Below are 23974 nucleotides of genomic sequence, written 5' to 3' on the forward strand. Positions count from 1 at the left end.
TCAGTACTCCGTGGTATATAAAAATACAAACAAATCTTTGAATTTTTTTTTATCCCTAAAAGATTAACAGTAGTAAAAAGTGAAAGAAATGCTTTAATTCTGAATGATTTAAAAATATACATTACTTTTATATACTTCTAACAAATCTTTCTGAATTATATTCTGAAAAGCATTGAGTGCCTAATTTAATAAATGCTTACTACTTGAAAGTTTAATTGTAAGGAAAAAACATTTCAAAAATCTTTGGTTAATTCCTAGGTTTCACTTTGCTTTGATATGACATGAATATCCATTTTACAGAATGTATCAACTGAGCTCTTTTCATTTTATTAAAATAAAGAGCAGTAATCACAGTTGGACTTTTTTTTTTATCCCATTCTTTATATTGCAGACAATTATTTTATCCTTAAAAATACAACTTTTATATAAACTTACATACCTAAAGATTAAAGATTAGTCACATATGTGAATTAAGTTAGCAGAGATATGACTAATCTGCTTCTTTTTCCCCCCAAGTAATTGCTATACTGAACATCAAATATCATTGGCTAAAATAACAACTATTTTAAAACATTTTACTTTTTAGAAATAAATCCGATATTACAATTATTATTTTATTATTATTACAATTATTAAAATTACTACCAAATGCTGTATCCTGTAAAAACTTACCAAAATATTCCCGAACAACCATCACAAATAAATGGAAGAAAATCTAAAATTGAGGAAAAATATATGTACCAGTCAGTATCTGATTTTCATTTAGTTTTTTTAAGCAAAAAAGAATCTTAAAGTATTAGACTACCTCTATAGGAGAACTTCCTTTTTGACTAAAATCTCAACATAACACGTCACTACATAACCACTGTTAAACAAGTTACCACAATCTCGACAACTCTGAAATGGGTTACAGGAAATAGATGTCACTTGTATTAGCTTTGCTAACTCAGGCCAAAATTCATTCTGGCCTCCTTTTTTGTTTCCCAGATTTACTTGGTGTTATTTTTGACATCAGTATACTGTTAAAAATTTTGCACCCAGAGTAAAAAACCTAGGTTTCAATTCTGGATTCACTGTTTACTAATCTAGCAATGCTAGGGAAGTTACTTAACAGCAAAGATTTATATATATATATAAATATATATATTTGATACAGTATATATGATACTATGTAGTATATAGTGTATTTATACCTAAATGCATGTGTGAAGAGAGCTGTATCTATGTCATATGCCACATTTACTTCACAGTTTTTGTAAAAACCAAGTGAGATACATGTCAAAGATAAGAATAGTTACGATTCTTCTATTCTTGATAAGAATAATACAGCAATTAATTTATTTTGAGTATGCTCAACTCAGAACAATACTGTAGTGATTGAGTAGAGAGCTTTCAAAAGAGATTCCAGAAGTTCAATAAATGACTGGAATTTCAAAATTAATGGATGAATTCCCTGCTTCCCCCCCACACTTCCTGCTTCTGAAGAATACCTGAGTTAGGACCAAGTAACTAAGTAACAATTTAGTTAGGAACTGAACTTTTGAAAAGCACATATAAAAGTATTTATTCTCGGGCGGCGCCTGTGGCTCAGTGAGTAGGGCGCCAGCCCCATATGCCGAGGGTGGCGGGTTCAAACCCAGCCCCGGCCAAACTGCAACCAAAAAAATAGCCGGGCGTTGTGGCGGGCGCCTGTAGTCCCAGCTGCTCGGGAGGCTGAGGCAAGAGAATCGCGTAAGCCCAAGAGTTAAGAGGTTGCTGTGAGCCGTGTGACGCCACGGCACTCTACCTGAGGGCGGTACAGTGAGACTCTGTCTCTACAAAAAAAAAAAAAAAAAAGTATTTATTCTCAGATGTGACAACTAAACAGTACTCACTAGATGTAATCATTCTCTTAAGTTGTTTTCAATATACCTCTCATTAAATTATAGTTCACAGCCAAGAGAAGATAGATCTAATCACACTACCTTCATAAAATGAAAAGTGGAAGGTGCTGGTCAGTTCCACTTTAGGGAAAGCTACAACTGCCTCAAAAAGACCTCATCTCACAAGTATCTTAACTCCAAAAAAAGGGGTCCCTAACCAAAAGGGAACCCTGGATAATTATGCCTATGGAACAAGAGATCCAGAATAGTTCTTTCCTCCCCTGAGAAGATGGCTTCATAAACTGTCACTGTCACTACTAAAGCATGAACTTGTTTCATATCAAGAAATTATGAATAGATGTGTCAACAGGCGGAAAGAAACTGAAGCATTGAGTACTGTATTCTGCAAAATGTTTATGTCCTTTTCAATATGGAGAAAATGTACATGTTTGGTATTGTAAGACTTTAAATATTAGATGCAAATAAGGAGGATCAGGGGAAAGAGTTAAGATCAAAATAATTTCCTGGCACCTAATACCATCCTTTTATCCATCCAGAAGCTAGGTGAAACTTAGGATACTGACTTAATATACTCTAATCTTAGCCCCTTTCTACTAGTCCAAAAGAGATAGGCCTTGGCCTCATCTCAATTGACATTAAAGGTAAATGAAGGTGGAAAGGATGACGAACTATGTCACACATAGTATATGGGTACTGGATTCACTAGGGGGAATCAAGCATACCAGATACACATAACTTAACAGTCAAAACCCAAATGGCTAAGCTTCCACATGAAAAGACAGCAAACAAAAATGTTTTCATTGCCGAGTGCCTAGTGGACACAGCCAATGGTGGAAGATACACATACAGAGCGCTACAAATAATAATAAGGTAGCAGGGACTGTTGCCTGTCTTTTCACATGTGTCTGCAGCAGACATCACTAGTCAATATGGCACTTCACTGAAACCTCAGGACTCTGAGGTTTAACAGTGATTCGGGCACTTACTACCAATGACTGAAGCTACAGTGGAAGATGAAACCTGTTTGCCACCTTATGTAGTATGGCACACATTTGGCACTAAAGACTGAGCAGTCTGTATGGCTCTAATGCTTCAAAAACTTGCCTCTTCTACGTTTATGTCCTCCCAAACCCTATGCCACATTGCTTCAGGCTATGTTTATTACAAAGTCTCTCAGTTTAATAGAGACCATTACCTACTAGAATTATTGATGCTCTCTAAAATGCAACTTACTAGTCTAAAAGGTCTTCTGTGTAAAAGACTATAGTTTATACCCATATGTGGTTCCCACACCAAAATCGCTGATCTGTAAACGTTTATTCAAACAACGATGATCAGAATCACGGAATGTCAGAGCTGGGAGAGCATAATGATCACCTGATGGAACAGACAGAGGATCAAGAGACCTCTGAGAAGATAATCAAACCTAAGACCCTTTCTGAGGAGCCCATGAACATCAGGTTAAAAACGGCTCATACCCAAATCCTCCTTCTCACAGATAAGAGACAAAGTTTGGGGAAGTGGCTTGCCCAAGGTAGCAGTGGCAAAGCCAGAGGAGAACGCTCCCAGACTTAAGCTCCCTTCCTCACTGAGCTTAACAAAAAGGTGTGCGCCACGTGACCCAGCAGTGTGCTCCCTGCTCTTGGAACTGCCCAGGTCCCTACCAAGGAGACCACAAGTCTCTCCAAAGGCTCAGGGGAACCCAACCCATGTCACTGCAGACCCAGAAGAAACGCGCCCGTCCCGTTCCTCAGACACAGCCAGGCCCTGCGGCCTCCCCTCACCCGCCGCCACCATCCGTTGAGTCAAAGCGGGACCCAGGTCTCCCGCGGCCGAGGAAGGGGACTCCCCGATCACCTCGCTGCCGACAGTGCTCCATCTGGCAGTGTTGACCGACGTCCAACTCCGCCATGTCTCCGGCACCGCGAGGGGCGGGGCCCAACGTAGGAGGCAGGGCAATGTCGCGCGCGCGGCGCCTGCTGGGAACGTAGCGGGCCCAGGGCGGAGCCTGCAAGTGGGGACCGAGAGCGGAAGCCGGCTGTGCGCGGGGTTCTGAACGCCGCAGGAGCGGTCTAGCTGCCGGGTTCCTGGCCCAAACAAAGGCTCTTTGTTCGTTGAATGTTTTTTTTCTTGAGCGCAAAGCCTCTCGTCTTATTCTTAAGAAAATAAATATCGGGCGGCGCCTGTGGCTCAGTCGGTAAGGCGCCGGCCCCATATACCGAGGGTGGCGGGTTCAAACCCGGCCCCCGCTGAACTGCAAACCAAAAAATAGCTGGGCGTTGTGGCGGGCGCCTGTAGTCCCAGCTACTCGGGAGGCTGAGGCAAGAGAATCGCTTAAGCCCAGGAGTTGGAAGTTGCTGTGAGCTGTGTGATGCCATGGCACTCTACCGAGGGCGATAAAGTGAAACTCTGTCTCTACAAAAAAATAAATAAATAAATATCCAGCTGCCTTTCTGGAAGATAGCCGGAGGCGGCCCTTGCGTGCAGCCACCAAAATCGGCAACGATTTCAGAAGGATTGTTTTTTTTCTTTTTTTAAATTGATTTAACCCCAAGAACCAGCACAGTACCTGACGCAAAGAATTGTAGGAATCAAGTGAAAGAGACGAACATTAATTATTCGATTCCTTACTCATCCCGACCCGTGTTACTTCGTTAAAGTAAATGCCCCTTGAAAGGGAGCCATTCTTATCCAATGTACTCAGCCCTACTATGAAACTAATTTATGGCTTTCATATGAAAGCTATAACCCAGTTACAACCTAAGATTATGGGGAAGAGGGAGGGGGGAAGATGGGTAGTGGGAGGATGATTGGTGGGATTACACCTACGGTGCATTTTACAAGAGTACATGTGAAACTTAGTAAATGTATACTATAAATGTCTTAACACAATAACTAAGAAAATGCAGGAAGGCTATGTTAACCAGTGTGATGAAAATATGTCAAATGGTCTATAAAACTAGTGCATGGTGCCCCATGATCGTATTAATGTACACAGCTATGATTTAATAAAAAAAATGTTTTATTTAGAAATAAAAAGAAAGGGAGCCATTATGCTTTTTAAAAAGCAAGGTTTTATTTACTTTTTCTTGTCTTTCTTTTTTTTTAAATTGTGGTAGGAGAAAAGAAATATAATTTTTGAGGTCTCTAGTGTGTACCGAACCACAAAGCGTTCTCCAGTTACAGGGTCCAGACTCATTTAAGGTAACTACCTGCAGAAAGCTTGTGGAGGTTGCCCTGGATGTAAAGGAGTATCACATGCTTGGTGAACCCTCTGGAAGGTGCTGTGGGAGAGGCTATTTTAGGTGGGGTACCAGTGAATGCCATTCCATTGATGTGCAGCCGACGCCATTCCGACTGGATGACTGACAATCAGTTGTACTCATAACAGGAACTAGAAAAGAGCAAAGTATTCAATGCCGTCTGTATAACTCTGGGGATTCCTAAAGCAATATTCATGGAAGAAGGGAGAATGATGGGACTGGAAAACAGGAATCATTACTTCAGGATTTGCTCTTGAATAAATCTATTTAATATTTCCATCTCAGAATTACCTGGTTCTCTAGAGAAACTTTAGGGTTTAATCTGGAAGCATCCTAGAATGTCATCTGACTAGCCTCGTTAGGTTTTCTTTCTTTTTTCTTTTCTTTTCTTTTTTTTTTTTTGAGACAGAGTCTTACTATGTCTCTCTCGGTAGAGTGCTGTGGCGTCACAGCTCACAACAACCTTCAACTCTTGGGCTTAAGCAATTCTCTTGCCTCAGCCTCCCAAGTAGTTGGGACTGCAGGCGCCCGCCACAACAACCAGCTATTTTTTTGTTGCAGTTGTCATTGTTGTTTAGCTGGCCCAGGGTGGGTTCGAACCTGCCACCCTTAGTGTATGTGGCTGGCACTGTGCTACGGGTGCCTAGTCAGCTTATCTGGATTTTTTATGTTTATTTTAGCTAAGCACATCAATCAGTATCAATTTTCCTAGAATTTTACTAGGTGCTCTAGATAGGTGGCAAATATATATTTTATCAGTTCAATCATAATGGAATTGTTTTCATTTTTTTAGTTCTTGAAGACCTCACAGAGTATCAGATGACTAGAATAGTGAAGATTGCTAGTGCCGCTTCCCCATCTCTATTTAGTCTCCTTTGCTTTTTTCTTCTCTAGGTGCTATGTAATACATGATTTTACCATGATTTTACCATTGGTCCATTTATCAGTTTACATCCTCACACAAGTGAAATTCCTATGGCGTCAACATCAAAGACTCCTATGCCATTCTTGGCCCTGACTTTCTCCCTCTCTATTTCAATTTATCTGATGGATGTATCCACATGGTGTCATTTGTCTTGTAAGACTTAAGTCCAAAAGGAAGTGCTTTCCTACCATATCACCCCCACCAACCCTCTATGTAGGCAGTCTGCCACAGACTTACTTCATTCATCTAATCACCCTTGGATTTATTCACCACTTCTCCTTTCTTACTTTTCTCATGGAGGTAGCCATTAAACTTACAAGTCTGCCTCAGAAATTATACTCTTCAATTTCTCTGGTTATCTTTCCACCAAAAAAACTTAATTTCTGGCCTAAGTGCTTTCCTCATTATTCACAAAGTCCTTTAACTTACTCAGTGAAGGTTTTGACAGTTTGACCTCCATCTTCCTTTCCAGTCTCAGCATTAACCTCTTTCCCACAAACTCCCTACACTTCAACCATTTCCTGAATATATCTTCTGGTTCTTTAACATGGCCATACTTTTGAACATGTCTTTCCTTTTCCATAGAATGTTTTCTATACCAGGGTTTCTCAAATGTTCTTGAAAAGTAGAATCAGGTGGATTACTTGTTAGTAAATACAGCCGCCTATACCATTCCCCTAGACTTATTTAGAGAGCATGGGATGATCCTGGGAATCTATATATATATATATTTTTTTTTAACATTTTATTTTTTTATTGTTAAATCATAGCTGTGTACATTAGTGCAATCGCCTGTACCCATTCTAAGATGCACCAAAGATGTGGCCCTACCCATTACCCTCCCTCCACCAAAACCTCCCCCCTCCCTTCCCTTTCCTTGGCCCTTTCCCCATAGTCTTGTGCTATAGTTGGGTTATAGACTTCATGTGTAAGCTATAATTTAGCTTCATAGTAGGGCTGAGTACATTGGATACTTTTTCTTCCATTCCTGAGATACTTTGCTAAGAAGAATATGTTCTAGCTCCATCCATGTAAACATGAAAGAAGTAAAGTCTCCATCTTTCTTTAAGGCTGCATAGTATTCCATGGTATACATGTACCACAATTTACATTTTTAACAAGTGTCCTCACATTGATTCGTATCATCAAGTATGTTATGGAATACTTTTCTTTCTTACTCTACCTTCAGAATGCAAATTTTTTTTCTTTATCCTCTTAATCTGGGAAGGCTTTCTGAATGCACAGGCAAAATTCAGTCCTCCAAGATATCAGGCATCAGCTTCAGTAGTACTAGCAACATACTTTTCTTACTAGGACTAACTAGGTCATATTCTAATTTACCTGCCCTCCTTCCCGAAGTTTTCAGTGGCTTCTATTAGCTATAAAATAAAATCAGTACTGAAGTCAATTCAGCAAATGTTTTGAGCATCTACTCCGTATCAGATACTATGCTATGTCTACTACAGAGTTGGTCCCTGACCTCAAGGAGCTCAGATAATCTAGGAAGGAATGTTTCTGCATTTAAAACCTTTCAAATCCTGGCCAACATACCTTTCTCTTACAATCTCTTAAAAGCCTCTTCACACTCTGTATACTTTATATTGAATAATGAATGAAAAAACATCTTAATTCTCTTATTCCCTGGACAACTTGAATTATTACAGGTTTCCTGTGTGTCCCTGGCTGCCTTACCTCTATCTTTGTGATAATCTGTCTGCCATGAAACATGCTTTTACCATCTATACAAATCAAATTCCTCCCCATCCTTGAGTGTAAACATCAAATTTGATGTTCTCTCCAAGTCTTTCCTTCATTCCTCCCACTTTAAAGGAGTCATTCCTTCTTTTGAACTCCTATTGTATTTTATATGTACCTCTCTATTAAACTTAATTATTTCCAAATTTTATTATAATTATTTTGTGAATATTTCTCCCTTGCTAGGCTATAACCACTCTGATAGTTAGATTAATGTAGTATTCATTACTATAATCCCCTCAATCTACTATGATGCTGTAGGCCTTATCATAAACATTTGATACAAATCTGCAAAATAATTAACTGAAATTTAAATTTTTGCTTCATATTTGATGAACGTAGAGTACAGCAGAACCTCCATAGTTGACCACTTCCATACATTGACCACCTCCTTCAGTTGATGTAATTCTCATTCATGGGTCATTATAAAAGTTGTGAGATACACAAAAATCCCGAAATATAAAATCCACATGGACTGAAACAAATGAAGCCTTCCCAGCAACACTGATAAGCTGAGCAAGTTGAAACTTTCTTGGGTGAATGAGAAAGGATGCTGTCAACTGTGTTTCTTGGAAGTGAAATTATGGACCATAACACAATCTTGTCTCAAAACATTCATAGTGACCCAGGTAGACCAGACATGCACCACATGTATGTGTGAGTACAGTAGGCCTACTTCCTTATGTTGTCCACACTTCTCTATGTTGACCAGTTTGTTACAGTTCCTTGGGTGGTCAACCTACAGAGGTCCTACTGTAATTTTCCCAAATTTTAGAAAGGAAAATAAATACAAAATAACCACCTGAAAGAGTAATGTTGCTAGAGGAACTATGAACATAGAAGAGATACACAAGAATGTTCAGGGCCACACTATTTGTTATAGTCCAAACAGAAAGCCAATGCCTACCAGTAGTAGAAAGGGTAAACAAATCGTGTATGTCAACCAATGTCATATTTTACCACAATGAAAATGCATTAACTACAGATGTATACAAGAACATTGATGAAACTTGAAAATACGATACTGTGTAGATAAACAAAACCTGAAAGAATGCATACTACGTCATTCCATTTATGTAAAGTTCAAAAGAAGCATTACTAAATTATATTGTTTAGTGGTATACCTATAAAAGAAAAATACATTGTGGTGTGCCTATAAAGAAAAATCAAGAAAGCAGACACTATGAAATACAGAAGTGTGAGTATCTGTGGCAGTGATGAAGGGAGCTTTTATTAGGAAGGGATACATGAGACGGTAGTGGGTAGCCTATTTTGTGATCTTGGTTGTGGTTATATAGATGTATAACTTTGTTATACATCTGTTTGTTATTCTGTCTTTATGTTTGTGCACTTTTCTACATATTTGTTGTGTTTTGCAATAGAAATATTTCTTTAAGGTAATTTTCTAGAGAATGGGAAATTATTTTAATTAAACGTAGGCAAAAAAGTATTACATATGTGGCACCACTTAATGCTATAAAGATGATAAAAGGTCATTTATAACATGTGTTTGGGGTACCAATATTATAGTTTACTTTTTATTTGATTACAATAGAAATGAACTCTGGCATGATTTTGCTGGCAATACCAAAAGATGTGATTAAGAACACAGACATAGCATCTGTAGTTATCCTTAGTAATTAATCTTTATAAAAGAAATTGATAGCTTTATGATAACACATTTTCAAATTGAGAAAAAAATGCCTAATCTATTGTCATACATTTGAAATAATAAAAAAGCTTATTTTTGAAGTTCTACATTATATGGAAATTATTATTTACTATGTATTGTTATTATATGTAGGTTTACTTTACATATAAAGGCAGGGTGTACTTTACTGCCTCACTAACACTGGGCTTCACCATGCAACTTGCCTTGGCCTCTAGAACATTGGCAAGGAACCTTACCCAGGTACAGGACCTTACCCAGGTACAGGACTTACATGAGCTTCTGTGGTTTGGCTTGGTCCTTGTACACTAGTACTCTATCATGAGAAAAACATAAGTGAGGTAGCTACTGCCAATGCCAATCTGGGCCCCGGAATGTATACATGAGGAACAGACCTAAACCCAATCCACAACCTAGAGTACGTTCAACCAACACACAGCCAACCCCTTTTCTAGCCAGATAAATCTCAAGAGACTTTCAGGATTGTGGGAGTGAGTATAGATGCTTATTATTGTATGTCCTGAAGTTTTGGGGTATTATGCTACATAGGATCATCATGGTAATAGCTGACTAATATATAGACACTCAATAAAACAAAGAGTAAGATATTCTATAATTCACATGACAAAATCATTTCTCCTTTCTGAATATCTGTTTATCTTGCATATCATGTTTAAGATCAAATCTTGACTAGTTTAAATTCAAACTTTAATAATAATGGCAGTTGAAATTCTTTGGTTACTTACTATGTACAAGGCACTTAAATGGACTATTTAATTTAATATTTACAAAAACACTTGTAGATATTATTATCATTTCCATTTTATACATGGCTTATAAAAATGATTCAACTCCTGCCTCCCTCTTTTTAGTATCTAAAACTATTCTCCTCCTTCATGTCAGGCCTCTCAATTATTTATACTTACCATTTATCCCCCTGCCCAACCTCATGAATCAGTTCTTAGTCTGGATGCTTCCTCTTTTCCCCTCATTTCCATGGTTGTGGCCTCATCGTCTTTTAGCTATCAGAAAAGGTTTCCAAGACCTGCCCTGGATTGGATCTGGTCTTCTGTTCCATGTGCTGTTTTCCTGCCATTGCTTTAACAAATTAGCATCAATCTAGTGACCTAAAACAAAACAAATTTACTAAAGTTACGGAGGTCAGAAATCCTAAAATAAATGTATTGACAGGGCTACATTTCTTCTGAGAGCTCCAGAGGAGGACCCAATTTCACATCTTTTCCAGCTTCTAAAAGTTGCACACATGCGTTGGCTCATGGCCACTTCCTTCCTCTTCAATGCCAGGAACGTGGCACCCTCAAATCTCTTTCTCTGCTCTCCAAACTCCTCCCATTGCTCCTTCTGCTACATCTCTTTCTCTGGTTCTAACCCTTCTGCCATCCTCTTTTAAGGTCTCTTGTGATTACGTTGGGCTTACCTGGATATATCAGGATAATCTCATTACTTGATCCTTAGCTTAATCACCCCTGCAAAGTCTTTTGTGCCATGTAAGGTAACATGGTTACAAGTTTCAGGGATTCGGATGTGGACAATTGTGAGGACCATTGTTTTAACTACTACGGTATACATTCTCAAATTTTCTCTCTTCTCTTCCTTTCACTTCACTTCGCTTCACTTCACTTCACTTCACTTCACTTCACTTCACTTCACTTCCCCTCCCATTCCTATCCTCTCTTCTCTTCTTTTCTTTTCTTTTTTTGAGACAAAGGCTCACTCTATCGCCCTGGGTAGAGTGCCATGGTGTCATAATAACTGACAGCAACTTCAACTCTTGAGCTCCAGAGTTCCTCTTGCCTCAGCCTCCTTAGTAGCTGAGACTACAGATGCTCTCCACAAGGCCCAGCTACTTTTTTTTATTTTTAGTAGAGATGGGCTATTGCTCTTGCTCAGGCTGATCTCAAACTGCTGAGCTCAAGCAGTCCACCTACCTACACCTCTCAGAGTGTTAGGATTATAGCCATGAGCTAACGTGCCAGCCATAACATTTATCACAATTTCCAAGTTTATATTTGCATGATTATTGATTAATATCTGTCTCCCATTTGTTGCTTGAGGACAAAGACTGTCTTGTTCATTATATCTCTAACTTATTTCTCAATGTTTAGCAAATGGTAAGACCTCAAAAAAATCTGTTCACTAAATCAATGTATGAGCAAGTCAACACTGGCATACAGCTTTCTCAAAGCTTTTACCAGCATTGATAAAAATATATCATCTTTAGAACAAGGAACACAAACAAGGTAGTTTGTTTTACACTCACAGGCTGATCACGGGGTGAAATGCCTAGAAATTTTTGCTTCATTCTGTTACACTTGAAGCATTAACGAGGCAAATTGGGTCATATTTAAAGAGGGCAACAGGATAGTGAAGGAATGAAAACTGTTACATAAAACGGTTATGTTTAGGGCTCTATCAGTAGAGATAAGTAAGGGTATGATAAAAAGAAAAATCTATGATCAAAACTAAGATCACTACTCTCACGACAGCAATGTGTGTGTGTGTGTGTGTGTGTGTGTGTGTGTGTGTGTGTGTATGGATGCTCCGCAGGCTGTTTTAATAAGCATCTTTTTTCTTAGAAATATTTTGCTCCAGCAGGTAATTTTATAACATTTTCTCCAGCAACTGTTCTTTAGAGAGTTAATTTCAGTACTCCTGGTAAGCATATATAAAATTATTTTGAAATGATGGCTTAAACTGCATTTTGGCATAAAGTAGATATTCAAGTAAATTAATCTAATTAACCATAGAAAAATATTTTGATGGTGCAATAAGAGCTACTTATTAACTTTAATCTTGGAAATTCCCACCAATGAAAAGAAATAAAATATTAAAAATATTAATTATTTTCTAGAGAGCATATTTTTTAATATTAGAAAGTGATTATTTCCTTTTCTAGTACTATTTCCCTTTGCCCAAATTAAGATGAGCCAGACATTTTGTGAGAAGCTTTACAAACTGGTCTCAGAGGTATTATGCTTAGAACTGTATGTGCCTTTTCTGTGTCATCAGAATGATAGCACAGATTCTTGGATATAGAAAATACTTTTCCCAATATTTTTATATATGGTACCACCACTTGGATATTTTATCGCCTATGTTGTATGTTTATATTCATTCATTTATTCAACAAATAGTGACAGAGTGCCTACAATGTGCCAGGCACTGTTCTAGGAACTTGGAATACACCGGTAAAAAACAAAACAGATAAAAATCCTGCTTTCATGGGCAGCATTTTGGGGAGTGGGGAAGAGATGAAAAATAATAAAAATCCCAAAACATCATACAACATAGGATGGTAAATACTATAGAGAAAAATGTAGCTGGACAAGGAATAGGGACTCTTTAGGGGGTGAGAAGAGAGGGTTGCAATTTTAAATATAGTAAGACAAAAAGGTGATAAAGCCCTTTAGAAGGTGAAGGAATGAGCAAAACGGCATCTGGGGCTAAGTTCCAGCAGAGAAGTGGCCAGGGCTAAGGCTCTGCAGTGGTCTATTTCAACTACAGTGAGGAGGTTGGTGTGGCTAGAGCAGAGTGGACTGGAGATATTATGAGCTATATGGACACGGAGGTCCAGGTGAAGTAAGGTAAGGGTCAATAGACATTTGTGAAGACCTTGGCTTTTAATTGCAGTGAGGTAGAAAGTCACTGGAGAGTTTTAACCCAGGCTCATTCTGGCTGTTGTATAGCAAAGTCAAGGTGTTTATGGGGAGGTCAGCTAGAAGTCTACTGGAGATACCTTAGGTGAGTGATAACAGTGGTTTGAAGCTTGGTTTTAGTGCTGGTGGTGGTGAGTGGGCAGGTTTCCATCACAGAGCTCATGAGATTCACTGATGGATTGGATGTGGGTCAAGGAGGACTCCAAGTTTTTTGTCCTGTGCAGATGGAAGCCTACACTTATTATTAACTGAAAAGGAAAGAAGCAGGATTGGTGAAATCTATGTGTTTATAGGTAGCAATCTCATGTGTTGTACTCAGGTATAATGAAATTCTGGAGGTAAAGGAAAGTGTAAAAATCAACTTTATATACGTAATACAATAAAGGTGACATTGAAGTAGGAGGGCTGTATCTCATTTTTTATACATTAAATGGTTGGTGTAGAAAACATTTTGTAGTGAAGTCTGATGAACCTTATGTGCCTTAACTTCCTCCTAATGAAGAAAGACAAAAGTATAAAATATATGGATAAAGAGCTATGCAGGCAAGCCCCAGTTACAGGCACCATCTATCTTTATTATGAATGAGGGCAATGAAGCGTTTACTTTTGCAAAATTATTATTTTTTCATGACTAGTTTTGTATTCATTATTATGATTGAGTAATGTATGTCATGAATATTTAGTCCTAAGAAACAGACAGAACTGCTGATAAAAAGAATGTGTAAATGCTCATTGAGCTGCTTAATAAATAACAATTTGATGATGATTCTGCAGTATGTTTAAAGGGCAATTCTTCTTCTGTTGCTTTTGAGAGTTCATTTGGTATTCCAAAAATGGATGTAATTTCAAGGGGTGGCCAAAGTGTATCAATTAGCCTGACAACTAGGTCTTTTTAACAGATCTATAAATTTCCAATTTCCTTTGCCCTCTTAACCATGGTAAATCATCCTGAACAAGATCATTCTTTTGAACAACAGCTTTCTTATTAGCCGAGATCAATTGAGATTAGAAAATGAAAAATACACTAGATACTGAGAACACTTTATGAAACCACATTTATAGGATGAATATTGAATGAAGATTAATGTGTTATTTTCAGCTTCTAAATCATTGATTTAAAAATTTATTTTCTATATCCCACTGCTGGATTAAACACTAATATATATTTAGATAGTTTACTTGCTTGCAAGTATTATCTTTCCCTCATTGAGTTTTGTATTAATGGAAGGGAATGATTATTAATTCAAATGTATCTTGCTTTGCATGCCACATGTGTTTCTAAAAGTACTGCACATTAAATTGGATAAATTGATTATTTTTCCCATTGAACTATAAATTAATGACTAGACTCTTTGTTTTAATGTCCGATCAGTTTTAATTTGCTCTTTAGATAAATTGCAGGATCCTTAGCACATCATATGGACCCTGAGATCTGGACACTACCTTCTCTTTAAAGGCAATCTCAAGACTGCAATCTCTCTTTTCTCTCCACGCCCCAACTACACTGACTTTTATTCAAACACTAATATTTCAGATTAAAAATTTTTGCATCTATTGTTTAAAATTTTAATGCACCAACATTCTCTGCTTTAAAAAATATAGTACATATAGCAATTATTTTCTTAATTTATTAATTGCCTGTCTTTTCTTAACTAGAAAGTAGGCTCCAAAAATGCACAGATTTTTGTATTCCTTGTCACTACTGAATCTGTACAGCTAGAACTGCTGAATAAATAAATGAAGAAATGGGTAAACGAATGAGGGATTCCTTACTCCAGAACACAAATATTTCTTTTGTAAAACCAGTTAATTTAGTAATAATTAGGCATTTTTATATTCAAATTCCAGTTTAAATGCTACTCTTTGAGGACATTCTTCTTTGCCCTCAAGATAAGATTAGTTTCATCTATTACTTGTATTCATAGTTCCTGTACTTCTCCATAGAATTTATTAGAACTTTAACTTATAGAGTTTATTGCTTGTGAGATAATTTGCTTAAATTCTGTCATACCCCCTATATTGTAAGCTCTGTTAGGACAGAAGATGTTTCTACATTATTCTGAATTGTATCCCCAACACCAGCATGAACCTGGGACATGGAGATGCTGGATAAGTATCTGTTGAATAAAACTGTGGATGGGTGGTGGTTAAGCAACTACTCATTGTAACTTTCAAACCCTCTGTTCCACCTGTCCAATGTTCCAACAAAAGAGTAATTGACCACAAAAGAATGCTTCATTATACTGGATAATTTCCTGTTACCCCTCTGTGAGTTCAATAATGCTATAGGATCTCTTAAAATTAAAGCCTTATAATAACAACCTCTCATTCCACATTATTTAATTAAACAACTACTTGATGAGTTTCTCCTCTGCTTCAATTCATGCAGTGGGAACAAAAGTCAGATAAATAGTGAAAAGACCATTGGTTTACAACAGAAAGATCTCTTCCATTTTTACTGCTTGTGTGAATTTGGTCTAGATTTAAATTTAGCTTTGGTTCTTAATCTGTCAAATTGAAATAGCTATCTATACCTATATTGTGGGTTTCCATAAGCAGTATTAATAATGCACATATTCATACATTGCCCACATGTTGGTGTTCAAAAGATGACAGCTGTTGCTACCCACAAGAAGGTAAACTTCTAGAAGGCAGATTATCCTTGTGTTCCCTTTACCTTATATGTGGAAGGCACCAATAAAGGTTGTTTAAACTGACTAGCAGTGGGAACCATAGCAGAATGTGTTACTTTTCAACTCTCCAGGGACTTAAAATCTAATTGAGAAAATAAGTTCCCAAACATGTTCAAGAAATATTTAGATAATATAATCTAAATGAAGAAATATAATCCTTATTATGGTTTATAATAAATACATACAAAATTAGAGCAATATGCATTACAGACCACAAGTTCTTTGGATGGCCAGGCAGGAAATGATAGGAGGAGGTAGCTAGTTACTGGTTATAGTTACTTGGAAATGATAAGTTCACTTTTGTGTGTATAAGATATATACCAGTAAATCTGTGAACATTTTTCATTTCTTTTGCAAAATTTGATGCTGGCTATACATGTACCACTATTGGATAAAATGGATTAATTTAATGCTTTGTGTAAGTATGATGGCAGACAAAATTGGGTTATTGATCTTGGATATCAAGGTGAATTTGTTATAGTAATAGATACTTTTTCCGCCCTTTAACGTGGTTGGCTAATGGGTGCAAATAGGTTTTGAAGATGTTGAGTAATGATGCTCAAATAGGGTTGAAGGATGCAGAGTACATGGTAGTCCTTAAAAACTATAACATAGACTCAATTTCATCTTCCACTTCTTTGTGGCATGCTTAGCACAGGTTTTCAGCTGTATTACATCATCTATAATCATTACATATTGCTGTCCTTTCATCTTAACCAAATTCTTTGCTTGCAGCTCTTGTAGATGGGACTGAGATAGTAAGCATGAAAGAAAGAATGTTTCTTTCTCTAGGATATTCTTTTCCTTTTGTTGCTTAGTAATCTATATAATGACATTTGACATAGATCCAAACACAAGAGCAGTCCCATTTCAGGTTTTTGATACACTGAAAGCTTCAAATTTCTAATTATAGAACTGAACCCAACCACCAAAGGCACTCAGAAGTCCTAACATATTAGGACTTTTCCTAATAAGGAAAAGAAATGGCCACCATCTTCTATCCACTAGCCAGGTACCAATCAACCTGCCAAGACTATACAAATGCAGAGACAAGCCTAGTCAGAACAGCCGCTTCTACACTGGCCACACACCTACATCATAGTGGCAGACAAATGTCCTGGAAGCTGTGCCTCGGCACAATCATACTTATAGGACATGGGCTTAGAGGAAAAGATCTGAATATTCGTATTCACAAAACAGAGGCCTGAATACAGAAGCACCATGTACACACAAACACACACACACATACACACACACATTCTCGTGGAATAAGGCACTTTTGTATACCCAGCTAGGAAAAGCGCACTTAAACACACCTGCTTTTGGGCCCTGCATGATATCCCTGGAACATTGGTTTGTTTTTCTCTGAGCCATTCACAAACCAGTTCATCGCTGGGCACGTCCCTAGTGTGGATAAAGCAGCAACTCTGCTGCAGCCTCTCCCTGTCCTTTCAACTTTTCTTTGCTCTCCATTAACTCCCCGAGGGCCGGGTGGCGCCAAGCTACCAACGTCCGACTCCGGTGCCCTCCCGGCTCGGCAGCCCCGCCGAGGGGCGGGGCCGAGCAGGCGGCCAGGAAATGCCCAGGAGTGTGTGTCACCTGCCTCAGACGACTTGTTGATTCCCAGGAGCACCGCCTTTTCGGCCTGGGTCCCCGGGAGGATTGTCTGGCTCACCTGTCTCCCAGGCGCGGCCCCGGGGAGCTCCTGACACGGCCCGGGACAGCTCGCCCTCCAACTCCGCGGCCATGAGCAAGTTGGGCAAGTTTTTTAAAGGGGGTGGCTCCTCTAAGAGCAGCGCTGCTCCCAGTCCCCAGGAGGCCCTGGCCCGACTGCGGGAGACTGAGGAGATGTTGAGCAAGAAACAAGAGTACCTGGAAAATCGAATCCAGAGGGAACTCGCCCTGGCCAAGAAGCACGGCACGCCGAACAAGCGAGGTAGGCTCGGGTCTGGCCCGCGGCATGAGCGCTCACCCACCTACCTCCAGCCCTTCCTTTGGGGAAGGGCCACGCACTCCGGTCCCCCAGGCGGCCAGGTGTGTTCCTACAACCTTTCTAGGAACTGCTATTGACCCCCGGGGCGGTGGCTAGGATGAATTGAGCAAGACCCTCCTACGTGGCAAAATGCAGGGCTTCCAATAATCTCAGTAATCAAGATTACTGAATAATATTTTAAAGCAATATTTAAAAGACTCAAAACTAATGCAAAAAAAAAAAACATGCTGAACAAAATATAAAATTATTAAATAAAGACAAAATTGGTATTACTAAGTTTTTCTTTTGCCATCGGTTCTTATATTGTTCTGTACAGCACTTCTTTATTTGAATATCTTTTTAAAAATGTGATATTCTGTGGTTTTCTTGTATTACTTTTGAGTTTTAAAAAAGATGGCATTGAAGTATTATTTATCTTGATTGCTGAGTTTTCTGGCACTCCCATAAATTTTGTTCTTGGTTCACCTCTCCCTAGCCCAGCCTTTCCGACTCTAACAATGAACATCAAGTTTTCTGCTGTATGTTTTTATTTTAAGTCGCACATTTTAACATGAATTTAAATCTTTAGTGAAGCATATTCTAGAATATTCTGGCTTACCTTTCTCCTCAACTGTTGAAAACTTTGGTTGAATGTTCTGCAGTTGAGATCTTAATAAAAAAGGTTCAGAGATTAAATATTAAATTTTCTATCAGTGACTTTTGGCACACATAAGGAACTTTGAGTCAATAATGATTCTTGGTGCTCCTGTTGCACCTTGTTCTTTGCCAGAATTGATTAGTTTCTTCAGTATAAAGCTCTCTGTATAGGAATATATCTAAAGAGCACCTGTGACACATATAAAAACCCCAAGAGAAGTTGAAGTGATTTGCTCTTGTAACTCTAGGTCAATGGCAGACCAGAATAGAAGTGGTAATACAGGATTCTGTTTACCTCCAAAGCCCAAATATTTGCATCTTCAAGTTAGTCTTCTTTGGTCATCATGAACCTTGAGAAAATTTAGCTCACTCTAAATGATGCTGCCATGGTTTAATGCAAGTAAAGGAATGATGTCTTAAGGAGTTGACCTTGAAAACCTTACCTCTTCCCATAAAAGTGTGCCAAATACATTTATGCCCACTTATTACTGACAATAAAAAGGTCGTTTCATTTTTCTCTGCTACTGCATTAAACTTTTGTCCAGAGCCTGTTTTAGAGCTAAGTACTAGTTTCTATTTTTATTTTATGTCTGAAAATATTTCTAAAGAAAGACCATGTCATTATGGCTTACTAACATCATTGGCCATTCTGGTTTTTGTCCCTTCCCTTCTGTTTGATGTGCACTCTGACATTTTCTTAGTGTCTTTCAAGAGCTTTTTTTCCCTTTGTCATCCTTTTGGATTTCTCTATTATAGTTTTTTCTACAGAGGTTTTACTCTGTAAATATTGGTTTAGAAACTCCCGAAAAAATGAACATCAGCTAGGAAGTTATAAAAATGTAGTTTTGCTTTCAAAGACAAATGTGTAAAGTAATATGGGTTTCATTGTTTATGTTCATAAATGTTCTATTTTTGGCAATGCATTGAAGTGTGTCAGAAGTCAACTTTATAAATAAGACAAAAAATGTAAAGGTAATGTTAATTAAGACCATTAATCCAACTTCCTTAAATCAGGAAAGCTACCAAGTGCAAATAACCAATTGGTGTTAACACTTTGTCACAAACACTTTGTCCTTGGAAGCTTCCCTGGTATTATCTCAGACCTGGTTCTCTGCAGTGGCCCTGGGAGTAAGACCAGGCTATTAGTATGGGGTCACCTATATTCTAAACTACAGAAGGCATTCAGTCTCAGGCCCATGCATTGGAAATGCTTTCAATATCAGCATCTTCCAAATAAATCAGATAACTTCTTCTATGAGGTCTTTTTTTTATAATAGCACTAATAGATGGTTATAGGGATTTTACCTAAATATAATATCTATATCCAATTTTTACGCATTTGATAGAAAGTAACTTGGTGTTGTAGTTAAGAACCTGGGTTTCAAAGCAAACAGCTCTGGTTTGGTTCCAAGCTCTGCCCTGCCACTTAGCAGCTCTGTGACCTTAACCTATATAATTCTACTTAACCACTTAACCTCAGTGGCTTAACCTATGTAATTCTCCGTTTTCTTTTCTGTATGATAGCAATGGTAATGCAGATCCTTGCAATTGTGAGGATGAATGACATATTGTGTAAAGCATTTGATAAAGTGCTCTATAAATATTAGCCCTTGTGTTTTTTAGAAGCTACAGTTGGTTGACTTGTTGGCCCAAATTTTGTCTTTTAGAATAACATTAAATAAATCTACTCCATTTGTCCCATGAAGCTCTTTCACATATTTGGGGACAGCAATTAATTGTACAAGTCTCCTGTTCCTCAACTTCACCTTTTTCATCTCCTCGGTGATGACTTACTGTGCTGAGGTTTGCTCACCTGGGTTGGGTCTAGGGTGAAGCTGGTGAGACACCTAGAACACATGTGTGACCCTGAGAATCAGTGTCCCCTTACATTTTGTGCCCCACATGCCTTATTTCCCGGAACTCTAGTCCTGGTCCTATTGCTTTTCTTTTTGGGGCTGAACACCAACTCCAAATATGTTATTATGTGAAAATGGGTGGATCTTGTCTGGGGTTATCAACAGGCCTCAGGCTGTTGGGATCTTGGATTGGGAGAGATGAAAGGTTGAGACAGAGTGAAGGCAAATTTGGCCCAAACCTCTACCTAGTATCATTACACATGATTCCAGTGAAAATCAGGTGCTGATTCCATTGTACCTCTTCATCCAGAATCTGTGTAGTGGAGAGAGCTTCAAGGCAGGGAGTCCTTCACGGAAGGGCTGTGTCCCACTGCCCGGGCTGTATACTGGCAAGGATGAATTTGCTTTCAGGATCATGACACAGAGCTTGGTCTTCCTTGTGCACCATCTTGTGACCTTAGCCCAGTGGGAGGAACTTCCTCAGGCTCTTGATTTCCTTTTTATTATACTTGTCACAGAGCTTTTTTTTACAGCCCTCAAACACTGGGGACTAGAAGGACATCCGTGTAAGAACTGCAACAGAGTCAGCTAGTTATGCCAAGCTAGTGAGGGCAAAAGCAAGGCATAGGTAAGATGAGATGGCCATAGACTGCAGGGCCCTGATGGAAGTTCCCCTGGGAGAGATAACTGATCTGGTGACCTCCTTTCTTAAAAGAGTTTCTCAAAATGTGGTCTTTAAATCACCTGCATCAACATTCTTTCTGGATGTTTATTAAAATCTACACTCATAAGTACTCACTCAAGATTCTTTTTTAGTAGGTTGAGTAGAGATTCCAGAAAACTGAACTTTGAATAAGTAACTCAATGATTCTGAGCCCCAGTACAATTTGAGAACCTGTGATATATTATTCAATGAGATGTTGAACTGGACGGGATTACTCTCTGCTGTTTTCCTCCCACACCCATTCCTATTGCTTCTGCCCTCCTCCTTCATCACTCAGATAACTAGATGTGAAATCTCTATCCACCCTCCTCTGTGCTGACCCTGGCAGAAGCATTTGGGGAGCTTCCTGCAGGTCCTCAGTAGCTACCTGAATTAGGTTTCTTTAGGAAAGTTCATACAATTCATACAGTACTATAACTCACCCTCATTAGGAGGGGTTTCAGACTTCTCCAAATTCAAATCAGAACCAGGTATCCTAACACATAGTTCTGTTTGCCTTCAATGATTTATTTATTTTGTACCATACACAGTATTCTGAGCCTGGAGGGAAAAAAATTATCACTGGAGCATTAACAACAAATACCTAGGCCAGGTCTTAACTTTCCTATTGATCATTCCTCTCTTTGAGAAAAAAATAAATCAATGGAAATGTGATTCTTTCTTCAACCTCCACCTCATTTTCCCTCTCTTCTCTTAGAAGCTTCTTTTGGGCTTTTACCCTACAATGGGGAACCTAAAATATCTGCCCTGTTCACTTAAGCCGTTGTTTTAAATTTTCTCCTTTTCCCACCCTCTCTTTCTCTCCTCTCATCCATGATGAGGATCCTATATGGACTCAACACCCTCACTGACACACTTAGGTACTGACCAGCACAAAGTGTCCTGCGTTTGTCATCTCTTTTTGTTCTGCTAATTCAGTTTCAGTTTGCATATGCTTTTCCAGATGACCTTCTCATTTGCTTTTCTCCCATTGTATTTGGAAAGAGTTAAAACTCCCAGCAAGATATATACTCACCCTCTCATTAAAATCAATATGTTGGAGGATGGGCGGAGGGAGGGTGATTGGTGGGATTATACCTGCGGTGCATCTTACGAGGGTACATGTGAAACTTAGTACATGTAGAATATAAATGTCTTAACACAATAACTAAGAAAATACCAGGAAGGCTATGTTTTTTTTTTTTTTTTGTAGAGACAGAGTCTCACGTTATGGCCCTTGGTAGAGGGCCGTGGCTTCACACAGCTCACAGCAACCTCCAACTCCTGGGCTTAAGCGATTCTCTTGCCTCAGCCTCCCGAGCAGCTGGGACTACAGGCGCCCGCCACAACGCCCGGCTATTTTTTTTTTTTGGTTGCAGTTTGGCCGGGGCCGGTTTCAAACCCGCCACCCTCAGCATATGGGGCCGGCGCCTTACCGACTGAGCCACAGGCGCCGCCCCAGGAAGGCTATGTTAACCAGTGTGATAAAAATGTGTCAAACGGTCTATAAAACCAGTGTATGGTGCCCCATGATCACATTAATGTACACAGCTATGATTTAATAATAAAAATAAATAAAATGAAAATAAAATTAATATGTTGAGTTGCATTTAGTATTTTACATTCATTACTCTTAAATGTCACCTTAAGTTGTCTTAGAATAAATATTTTTAATTTCATTTTTTATATGAGTTATTTCTTTTAGTTGAATTAGCCACAAATTTTATCCATAGTCTTTATTGTTGTAAATGTCTTTATTAAAATCTTTAATAAAATGGAACCAAAGACTGAACTGTGGCCTGCCACTAGAGACTTCATTCTAGGATGGCTCCCACATGATGACAAGAATGTTTCATCTGAGATTCAGCTAAGAAATGATCCGCACTCAAAAAGTTCAGTTATTCATCTAGTCATAAATACACTTGATCCGCATTCCTAGCCCATATTATATCTCCAACTTTTCCTCCTTTCTTCAACAAGGCTTCGATATGCCCTGTGAATTATATTCCAAAAACCTAACTATATTCACATACTTGGGCTTTCCAAATGCTGATTTTGATAGTGTGTTAACTTCATCAGTTTCACTGGAGAGCTTTAAAAAATGTCACACTGGGGCGGCGCCTGTGGCTCAGTGAGTAGGGTGCTGGCCCCATATGCCAAGGGTGGCGGGTTCAAACCCAGCCCCAGCCAAGGCCAAACTGCAACAAAAAAATAGCCGGGCGTTGTGGTGGGCGCCTGTAGTCCCAGCTGCTCGGGAGGCTGAGGCAAGAGAATCGCGTAAGCCCAAGAGTTAGAGGTTGCTGTGAGCCATGTGACGTCATGGCACTCTACCCGAGGGTGGTACAGTGAGACTCTGTCTCTACAAAAAAAAAAAAAATGTCACACTGGACGATCCTATTTCAAGAGACCTGGGATAAGGTTCAGAATCTGGGTCCTCAAAGCTTTTTGGATGATTTTCATGTGTGTGATATTGGGAGGCCAGTGGATAGTCAGTCTATGGCTATTCCTTGAGTCAGCATCTAGTGACCCAAAGAAGCCTATGAGATTAATTCGGTGTTTTTTATCTTTGCGAACTCATGTTGGCTTTTAGTAATTATCATCTTCTTTTCTAATTCCTCAGAAACTAGAGTGTAGATAGAGCATTCTATTCTAGGATCATTCTTTTCAAGCATGTGTGACAAAGATTTTGACAGTTTTCTGATGTGTTGTAGCTACTTCTAGAAGAGCAGTTGGTATTCTGTACTATGTTACATAACATTACATTTAGTTTGTTTTTTGCCTTATGAATTGGGAGCAGTAGTATAAATATTGTAACATTTCTTCTTCTTCTTCACTTAAATTCCACAAGGGTGGGAGACACCACATTTGGGGAAATATTTATAGTAAGCATAGAATATAATTCCCTGGATTTATATTAATTT

At 38.6% G+C, this 23974-nt stretch overlaps 2 protein-coding genes across 6 annotated transcripts in view; one reads left to right on the forward strand and one right to left on the reverse strand.

Moving 5' to 3' along the window:
* Nucleotides 1-17875, reverse strand: part of ZFAND1 (zinc finger AN1-type containing 1) — a 33390-nt gene extending 15515 nt beyond the window's left edge. Inside the window, exons 1-3 of one of the 4 annotated variants that reach the window (XM_053559315.1) lie at nucleotides 17738-17875; nucleotides 10422-10622; nucleotides 673-715 (exon numbers count right to left, since the gene is read on the reverse strand). In XM_053559315.1, the coding sequence (XP_053415290.1) occupies nucleotides 673-715; nucleotides 10422-10446 (68 nt within the window). In that variant the 5' untranslated portion in view covers nucleotides 10447-10622; nucleotides 17738-17875. Of the gene's footprint in view, nucleotides 1-672; nucleotides 716-3667; nucleotides 4442-10421; nucleotides 10623-17737 lie in introns of those variants that run through there. The other 3 variants (XM_053559317.1, XM_053559316.1, XM_053559314.1) reach the window with 3 other exon arrangements.
* CHMP4C (charged multivesicular body protein 4C) overlaps nucleotides 17426-23974 on the forward strand; it is a 45773-nt gene continuing 39224 nt past the window's right edge. For both annotated transcript variants that reach the window (XR_008373905.1, XM_053559318.1), the window contains exon 1: nucleotides 17426-17801. Coding sequence is in view for 1 of the 2 variants with exons in the window: in XM_053559318.1 (XP_053415293.1) it covers nucleotides 17612-17801 (190 nt within the window). In the remaining variant the exon portion in view is untranslated. The remainder of the gene's footprint in view (nucleotides 17802-23974) is intronic.

Source organism: Nycticebus coucang, chromosome 13 (assembly GCF_027406575.1).
Source record: "Nycticebus coucang isolate mNycCou1 chromosome 13, mNycCou1.pri, whole genome shotgun sequence".
Classification (NCBI taxonomy): domain Eukaryota; kingdom Metazoa; phylum Chordata; class Mammalia; order Primates; family Lorisidae; genus Nycticebus; species Nycticebus coucang.